This window comes from Temnothorax nylanderi, unplaced genomic scaffold, assembly GCF_030848795.1.
Source record: "Temnothorax nylanderi isolate EJ_2023f unplaced genomic scaffold, tnyl_v1.0 TNYL_tig0001_pilon, whole genome shotgun sequence".
NCBI lineage: Eukaryota > Metazoa > Arthropoda > Insecta > Hymenoptera > Formicidae > Temnothorax > Temnothorax nylanderi.
The window spans coordinates 4792595-4802386 of NW_027249063.1; the positions used below are offsets into that span (position 1 = coordinate 4792595).

Here is a 9792-nt window from a genome sequence, read left to right on the forward strand (position 1 = left end):
GAAAAAGAGAAGCATTTATTTTGTTGCGAATTTATTTCTCATATATATCGATCTCTCTCAGATGGGGGGTAGGGGCGGGGGGTACATGGTTGCCTGTTTTTCATTATTCTTTGCGGCAGGGCACATAACGGAGGCAGCGTCTAAACATCAAATCCATTTATTCGTTCGATTCGTTACGGCTATTTTTATTATGCTCTAGAGTTCTTAATGCTTCGCACGGTCGTTACATCGAGTGACTGGAGCACGAGACGTTTAGTATACGATAGATTAGCGATGATTTATATACTCGCCGTCATTTTTTTTTTCTTCCCTCTTTCTCGCAAGCGTCAATCCGTCGAGGATACCTGAAAGGGAAGAGTGCACGACTTTGATTGTACGGTAACGCTCAGACGAACGTGATTTAACACACCTTCGAACATTCATCGGTGCGGAAGGAAGAGTTTTCGTTGGAAAAGATCTATCGGGAATCCGTAGGAAAATTCGCTACGCAAAATCGTCGAGAAATCCGTTCGGAAAGGAACGGATTATACGGATTGCGCGATCCAGGAAAGGAATGATTCCACAATTTAAGTCGGAAGCGAGCAAGGTGAGAATCTTCTCTCATTAATCTCCGTCAATTTTGAAAATCGAACGCAATTGTAACACAAATGCCGAAACGGACGGAGATCCGTGCTTGAATGTGCGAAATTAATTCGCTCATTATTTGCAGAGAACCCAAATGACGCGTGTGTCGAGAGTGACGCCTCCCATTCCTTCGCATCTCGCAGACGTATTCGACGCGATCAGGCGGACTAATTCAGTCAATCAAGCGTCTCGCTCCGGTCCTCTCGCGAGAGGATTCGATCGCCCGGCTGGTACAAAGGGCATATTTTTATCGCGCTAATCTGGGATATTGTCTAAGAGAGGAGCGCACGTCGACGACGACGACGACGACGGCACACGTCCGTCGTCCCTGCTCTTTCCCTGTCTCGATGCTCCAGCCGTTTTTCTCGCGAACGCATCGTCCGGGTTCAGTTCGCTGTAACTTGCATGTTTTGTCGGCTCGATGAACTTCTAAAGATGGTCGTCACGTATCGCAAGCGCCTACACGCGCCTCTCTATCGATAGCTTTACAACCCTTATTAAAACGTCCGTCGCGCGGCAGGACCTCGCGGGCCTGCCGGCGACCAGAAATTGTCTAAGCATGCAGAGTTAAATGGCTCTCTATAACGCTACGAGACCAGTATGACTATGTACCAATCAGTGAGATAATAATATTATCGTACGCCGACTTCGCGTCTCCCTCTTCCACCTTTTATCTCTATTTTTTCTTCGCGCGCGCGCGCGCGCATCCTAATATCTCCTCTATCGTTCTGATATATAATCGCTGTACATTTTAAACGTCGTGTGGCCCGTTCGGAAGGGTACCTCCGCCAATCCTTCCGCGGCTCAATCGCCGAGCGGGGGGGATCGTCTTAATACGCAAACGCTCCTTCTAAAAATGTGCAAAACCCCGCGCGCCGGGTTTTACCCGCAATATTTACAGCATCTCGCGCGCGTCGCGCGCTTACATGTAATAAAACTTGGTGTTTGATAGCAAAGCTTTCTCTTCTCTCCGTCCCTATGTCAGTCGAAAAATTTCTCGTCGCTCGCGTCGCTCTACCTCGGATTCAATTTCCAATTTCTTAAGATTAAAGAGAGGAGACCGCGCGGAGTAAAATCCCTTCGACAAAGCGCACGCAAACTTATCGTCGACGTTATTTTCGCTCCTCGATCAAGGCCACGTTCTTCCTCAGTCCTCCGCATTCGCACTTTAACGTCGGTGGTACCGACGCGCTCGGTTCATTGACGATTTGAACGGAGTCGCGGGAGTTTCTCCCGCAAACGATCACGCGTCTTCGATTATAATTAAGAAAACGACCGACGGCAATCGTGCAATGCGTTTAACGTCATACAACTTATTGCGTATCGTCGATCCTTTTCGGGGACGAGAGGGCAATCGGTATCACATCTCGCGACTTGGCCCTCGGCCCGCACGAGAAAAGGAATCGAAAATCGCTCCGTCGCGCGGGGACTCGCGCCCCCTTATTTCTAAGTCGCGATACGATACCGGTTGCTCCGATCCCGAGATATAATTCACAAATATTGGTGTAACGTGTCAACGCTCGAGTTCCTCGGCGCGATTAATATACCCCGATCGAACAAATCTGCTTCGCTCGGAACAAGTTTTTTTTTTAGAATCTACCCGATTGGAACATGAGTCCCTGGTGTGTGTGTGTGCGAATTTCAATTATTGGGTCCCTGTATTTATACACCATTTCCTCCCCTTTCGTCCGACTGATCCCTGATCATCCACGCGTCCGCGAATCTCCCTTACATTTATACACATTTGTGCGCGAGAGATCTCTCTATCGCGAAGGGGGGGGGGGTGGGGAGGGGGGAAAAAGAAAAGAAAATAGGAGCGCTTCACGGCTACTTATATCTTCTTTTTTTCTCTCCCTTTCTTCGCTATCTACTTCGCGTAAGTAAAATTATTCCGCTCGGAAGTTGGAAAGGGAGCGACGGGGATGTCTCGTACATCAAGAGCTATACACAGTTCGCTATTATCGCTTGTTAATTTCCTTCTAACTATATCCTAACGCCAAGCAGCGAGTCACACCTATGTAATTATCGTTTCAATATATCCGTATGTTTATATGTATATGTATGTATATATATATATATTTATTTATATGTATAGAGTACTAGGAGGTATTAATATATATATGTATGATACATATGATATATTAATATGAGATATAACATTATTCTATGGTCACGGTGCGAGCGATTTTCAACACGGCAACACGGTACTTGAGCTTCGGTTGATCTGATGACGATCGGGACGCGATTTCAGTGCCTACGCTGACTCGCGGTCGTCTAACAAAATCATTAAGTCTAGTCAACGATCCGTTATTGATAATTATATCGTATCGACGGGACCATACTCCTTAATTGCGCGCTTCGATCGATACCTATCTCTCTTAACCGGGGGATGAAAACCGATAGATATATTAAATAAAATATATATACACGTGCAATTATACATATGTGATATTCATTATACATATATGTATAATTTCATTGAATTCTCAGCTCTACCGTCCTACAAGCACGTAAGAATTACCTCGATTCTCGTTTACGATATTCGCGTACGATTTTCTTTTCGACATAAATTTCGACCTCGCTTCGTGAAATAATATCTAAATAATTAAACGCTCAAACTTTTATCCTGTACTCTCACGTTATATTAATTGCCATTGAAGATGTCCGTAACAATGAAGCGTAGGTTTGATTATTCTATTTATTGATGGAGGATTCTTCACGTGCCTATAACTGGAAACTGAAACTCACCGGTTTTGATCCTCGGCTACACACGACAGATCCTTGGAATTTACAGATCCTTATGCTTGTTTTTCAGAAGAATTATGTGAGTTCTGAGAAAAGCTCGATGTTGATTTGATTAGAAACGCCTTCTCTATCATGAATAACGAGGAATACTAACGGGAAAATTAAATCGAACCGCGATCGCTGCCTTCGTAATAATGGATTTAATTCATGGCTGAATTTAGTAGAACGGTGTCGAATATTATCCGTGATTATCCGCTAAAATTTAGCTATATACTGTACAGATTCGCCACGATCGCCGTCACTGGAGACCACGCGAGATTCACGAAAGAGTTCCTGCAGGGGAAACGATGATAAATAACGTGTTACAACCTAAAATGCATCAGGTTTTGTATTGCCGGGATAAAACAGCATATAAACGCATTCTTCCTCTATCTGATAATTGTAGCGCGGGTAGAAGAGGCACTTTCTCATCTCGCGTGTCGTATCACCTGTTTTCTATTTATACAAATTTTGGGATGTACGTTTTTCTTTTCCAATTTTTTAATCGCGAGATATGACTCATCTGCTAAATTAAATGACCGACAACGAAAATATAAATGGAAATCAGGAAACGTATTTCATAAAAATGCACGTCAATTTTTAATAAATTAGGAGAAGTACGCCTTGTACAACATTTCATGTTGGAGTGTTTACGTGATCAAATAGAAATATTGCTAATTATGCTATTAAAATACGATCAAAAATAAAATAAAGAACGCATGTGTTGTGTTAAAAAAATAGATCGTAAAATGCTGTATATTTTTACGAGAGTATTTTCCTCTTTTACCCGGGGAAGAGATACAATCGCAGTGACAAGACATTTGTACATCATGACGAAATGTATAATTCCACGTACGCACGCCTCTCCACACACAGTTCGATCGAGACCTTCCTTTTTTTGTCAAATGACTTCAGTTCAAACTGGCAGGCGAAGCGAAACAGAACATTCAGCGGGAAGCATGAATTGCGCTCGTGCGTAGGAAAGTATGCGCGACATAGACGTTCCGGTCGGAACGCACTGCTTCGCTTTATCGTTTATAAAATAGAAGACAATTATAATCGGCAGAGAGCTCGATAGTCAGTCAGTGTTCGCGAAGTAAAGAAGTTCGCATGAAATTCAAACATCACTCTTGTTACAACTGTCCCCATCATGCTTGCCAAGACCTTACTCGCAATATAGTTATTCTTTCTCTTCGGTAATTGTACATTATGTATACAGGCATTCGCATTAGCGATGTAAACAAGTTTATAACAAACAGAAATGTTTATTACAATATCAGTATTGCAGGGCCCAGCGGAATAAGACAAAGCACATGATACGCTTTCATATGTAAGTCGTATATTAAATATATCTATGAATATCATTTATACATACGATTGTTTTTACAAAAGTATATATAAATTTTTTTATATCAACATTTGCAAGCGCGATCTTACCTCGCGCTAATTTTATCAGCGCTTGCCGCTAATAAAATTTATATATATTGACAAAAGCGATGCGAAAGAAAAATAATATTTTCAAATTTTATATAAAACTTCATATTAGAAAAAAAAATGAAACTTTTGAATATGCGCATACATATTGTCTTATCCCAATCAGCGCCCGCGTAAAAATTACATATCCCAAGAATCCAGTGACCGACTCTCAATTATCTACAATGTACAGATCCCTCTATTTCAATTTACATTTATTTGAATGCGAGCGGCCCTTCGTTACGCGCACGTCTGTTGATGAGTATTTCTAAACCGGCCCACGTATATTGAGGTAGACGTAAAATATTAATTAAGTAGCCATTTCTGTCCCGTTGCGACTTCACGACAAGTTTGTTGGCAAGAATTTACAGCGACCGGCGTGTGCGATGTATAAAAGTACACACGGATAACTGAGTCAAGGCAATGAGTCCTAATTTTAAACCAAACACGATACCGAGCCCGCCAGTACCTTCACAGCGCATTACGAGCAGATCCCACGACTCTTGGAATATCCGTAGATAAATTAAATGACGAGTACGAAGAATGCAACACGAATGTGTGTAAAATAATGTATATATAAAGTACTATGAAAAATTCCTTTTTAATTTAAGTTCTCTCATCACAAATTAAAAATACGATTTAACAAGTGTACAACTACAAATGGTCAGCCGATGTGTTGAGAGTGTTTACGTTAGGAAGCACGCGCGCGGCCGTTTCTTTTTTTTTTATATGAAAATCAGCGGAATGTTGCAAGATCTTCTTCCTTAACAATTTCCGGATTTTGCGACACTTCGCTCGCTGCATTCGAGAGACAACTTTCCTTGAGGCGACTTCCGCAATATTGTCAAATCACCATTTGTAAAGGGTATATAACAATCTTTTCGAAACGTTTACAGTTTCGTAACATTTCCCACGCGGAGACACGCTCGTAGCGTACGAGTAATATAACAACATATGTTACAATTTATTTCCGTAATTCGTATTATATCAAATAGTTTTCTAGTGTGTATGTGTGTGTGTGTGTACGCGCTCTTGAAACGCACTTGCTCTTCGTACGCAAATTGGGTCGCTGAATTATAATTTTTCAGTACGGAAATAACACCTGACATTTACAAGTGTTTTCGGCTTCCTATCACACTCTCGATTTACGATTGCGACAACTGGGCGGTAGGACCGGGGTGAAAGTTGAGGGGGATATTACAGATAAAACAATAAAAAACGCGATCACTTTTTGATTTGCAGCCACGGATGCTTCAGGCACTCGGCTGCGGTAGCTCGCATGCTCGGATTGAACTCGAGCATCGGTATTAGGAACTCTGCGAACTCGCGCGCTTCGCTCGGCGTCCACTCGTATTTCTCTGTCAACACTTCGTACAGGCCCCACGGTTTCAATCCGGTAATATGCTTCAACTCGCCCTTCCTGTTGAAGTATATCCTCGAGTTCTTCCCTGAGAGAGCGATACGTCTCGGTATTTCTCCCAGCAACTCGATAATATGGGCCAAATGGTCTTCATCTCTGAAACGTTAATAAGAAATTGACTCAATCCTTGAAATAGCGTTGATACAATTTTTACAAAATTCACACAATTGCAGTTGAATCTTGTAATCGTTACCTGCAATAGTCTTTGCCATTGTGCGGTTCAAAAAGGTAATCGCCAGTCGCCAATTCGAACGCCATGCAAGCAGTTGACCATATGTCGGCAGAGGTGTCGTATCCGGAACCTAACAAAACCTCGAGCGACCTGTACTGACGAGTTTGGATATCGTCCGTGAATTTCTTATGAACCCAGCATGCGTTCCCGAGATCTGCTATCTTCACTTCTATTTCGCAATCCATTATGGCAGGATCCAAAGGAGACATGGACGCCCGTTTCAACTGCTTACTTTCCGGAGGGTTCAATGACCTACGTTCTGCAAGTAAGACGATAGATGACAAATAAAATTGCAGTAGAAAACGAGAAAAAAAAGAGACGTGTCGTCGCTCGATAGCGACGATTACTTTACCTTCGCTACCTTCGTCAGTATCGTCGGGATCAGGTGGTAGCATACCTTCGCCGCAGCTTTTCTCCACATCGCACAGAGTGACGTTGTCCATCTTTTCGGATTGCTCGGGCGATGGATTCTGTATCTTCTCACCGCCCGCCAAACCGTCTACCCCGTTCATGTGCAAGGAAGGCGCGGATGGCTCTGAGATGTCCGGAGAACCTTTGCTCTCCGTATTGTCCTCTATGCTCTCTGTATTGAGATCCTGGTCTAAGCTATTCGTTTCAACTTCCCCGTTTTCTCTCGTGTTATTCGCGAGTTTACTTTGTTCCTCTAGCTCCTCGATCTGTTCCATCTGCTTCTTCAAAAGCTCATTTTGGCGCTTGGCCTTCTTCTTTAATTTCTTCTTCTTATTCTTGGACATTTTGGAGTTTGGCGTAGGTTCTTGAAACTCCTTCGGCGCGGTAGAAATCAGGGATACAGGTAACTTTGCTCCCATAGAATGCAGTTCTGTCGCTTCACAGGCTAATTTTCTTATATAAGTCTCATCGACGCACACAAGAACATTCTCAGGTTTAATATCTGTATGAATAATTTTACCTGAAAGAGAATGCAACATGTAGTGTACACAGCGGTAAACTTATTGAAACTTGTAGTGATTTTCCATTTCAGATTTACAATATTCTGTTAAACTATTGCATAAAGCGTACTACGTATATAAAATTGAAAATTGAATGCTATCATTGACTTAAACATTCATCTTACATTTATTATGAAGATAGTCGAGACCTTCGAGGACTTGTCTGATGACGCGCTTAACGTTATTTCTTGGAATTCCTCTGTAGTTCGACTTGATAATCAATTTAAGAAGATTATGTCCAAGCACTTCAAATACCATGCAAACATGCAGGCCGTTAATGCCGCTGATCTTGAAGTCATTGAGCAACTGGACGGTCTTGTTGCGCTTAGGATCGGTGGGATCCGTGTCGCGCACATCTTTTAATAATTTAATTTCATCCAATGCAGTCTCAGTGAAATGGGATGCGGATTTCACTATTTTAAGCGCCACAAAACGTTTATCCTGCAGCATAAGTTTAAAAAAAAAAAACGTCCCGTGTTTATGTATACGTGTGTGAAAGAAGAATTGATTACTGCATATCCGGGAATCGTACCTGCAGGTCCCAACAGAGCCACACGGTGGAGAAGTGACCCCAGCCGAGCTTGCGCGTGACGTGGTAGCGATTTAAAAAGAGATCCCCTATCTTCACGGGATGGTACCCGCCTTTACAGTAGTCACTGCTGTCCTCCTGCTCCTCGTCCTCGCTACTGAACGCATCGTCGTCCTCTATCGTTTCATTGCTGGAACTATGACATGGTACCAATCTACGACAAATTCGTCAATCGTAAATGATAAATTACTTAACTAACGCGACACTCAAAACACCTGATTCTTCCTCGTGTGACACGAGAGGTGCGAACTAAATCAAGGGAGAAAGCAGATTGTGCGCAATCAATAGCCAGGTTTCACGTCGACCGTCTCTACGATGGTGATATTCAACGAACGTATTATTTATTACCGAGTGATTTAGAAATAATATGTTGTTCTATTGATTTAGAAATAATGTGTTGAAGATCATAAGTAATCGAATACGCGAATTTCGTATCCAGCGTTTCCTACGACACATCCAACACGCGTGATTGTCGCCAAGCTCCCGATTAATAAAAAGATTATACGAATAATTTTCATCTTAATCCTTCGTGCCACCTGCAATCGTTACTCACAATTATTATCTTACATCAAATACCATATTAATCATCGTTATCCACAATTTCTCTCCCCGGCAATCACGAACGTGCATATATACATACATAATCACCCACTTATCGATATCTCCGTGACACAGGGACCCAAATGACGGAAAAAGAGTCGAAACGGAACGCGGCGTACTCCTCGACGACGAGCTGTCATCGTCGACACGCGGCCCGTACAAAATCGCGAAAGCAACGTAACGTGAGGGGATAACGCGGGGTAACGCAACGAGTCCGGACGATGAGTCTTCGTGCCGGCGCGCCGATCGGGCATGTCGGGGTTACCTGGTCCCGTTGTCGCTGTTGTAGGCGCGCTGCGGAAGCCTACTCGAGGCGTACACCGAGGCGTACTCGTACGTCGCGTTGGTGGTGGTGGTGGTGGTGGTGCTGCTGGTGGTGGTGCTGGTGATCGTGGTGGCAGCGTTGCCGGTGGTGCCGGTCGTGCCGATGGTCGTGGTGGCAGCAACCACCTGACCGGTACCACGCGCACCCTTGGAGCTCTGCGCGTCCTGCTCGCCCTGGGAACCGGCCTTGCCCTTCCGCTTGCTCGGCTTGTGCCGCTTCTTCTTCGCCTGGATCGCCAGGACCCGCCTGTTGACGTCCGTCTTGGCGCTCATCCCGCCGACCACCTGGACCTCCGCGCCGAGCTCGACCACCGGTGCCCCGTTCGCCGCTTCCGCCTCCGTCTCCACTGTCGTCGTCGTTCTCGTCCTCGTCACCGCTGCCGCAGCTGCCGCCGCCGCCGCCGCTGTCTGCTATCCCTTGTCCAACGTTCTTTCCGCACGCACCGCACGCACGCAGAGGCACGCGCGACCCACACTTCCGCCCGTTCCGAGCCGCTCCTTCGTGCTCTTCTTGCTACTCGTTACTGTTACTGTTACTGTTACTGTTGCTGCCGCTGCCGCTGTCGCTGTCGCTGTCGCCGCCGCCGCCGCCGCTGCCGCTGGTGCTCGCCCTCGCGCGCCGATATATCGCGGTTACACTCGCGCCGATTTGACTCGACTCGACTCGACTCGACTCGACTCGTCGCCTCGACTTGGCTCAGCTCTCAGCTCCGTTCCGTTTGTCGCCTCGTCTGTCTCTCTTCTCCTCTCTCTTTCTCACTCTCTCGCTCTCTGC

At 44.7% G+C, this 9792-nt stretch overlaps 1 protein-coding gene across 3 annotated transcripts; it reads right to left on the minus strand.

Annotated features, from left to right (window-relative positions):
- Positions 1-14: 14 nt before the first annotated feature.
- Positions 15-9718, minus strand: Srpk (SR splicing factor protein kinase). Of its 3 annotated transcripts, none has more exons than XM_071697348.1 (6): positions 8959-9718; positions 8037-8229; positions 7630-7945; positions 6886-7464; positions 6495-6792; positions 15-6397 (listed from the first exon to the last, which is right to left on the minus strand). In XM_071697348.1, exons 1-6 carry the CDS (start codon positions 9288-9290, stop codon positions 6106-6108), a joined length of 2010 nt encoding a protein of 669 aa, XP_071553449.1. In that variant the 5' UTR covers positions 9291-9718; the 3' UTR covers positions 15-6105. The 3 variants fall into 3 exon arrangements, with proteins under 3 accessions (XP_071553449.1, XP_071553440.1, XP_071553431.1); XM_071697339.1 differs by having other exon boundaries at positions 8037-8247; XM_071697330.1 differs by having other exon boundaries at positions 6495-7464; positions 8037-8247.
- Positions 9719-9792: the final 74 nt, after the last annotated feature.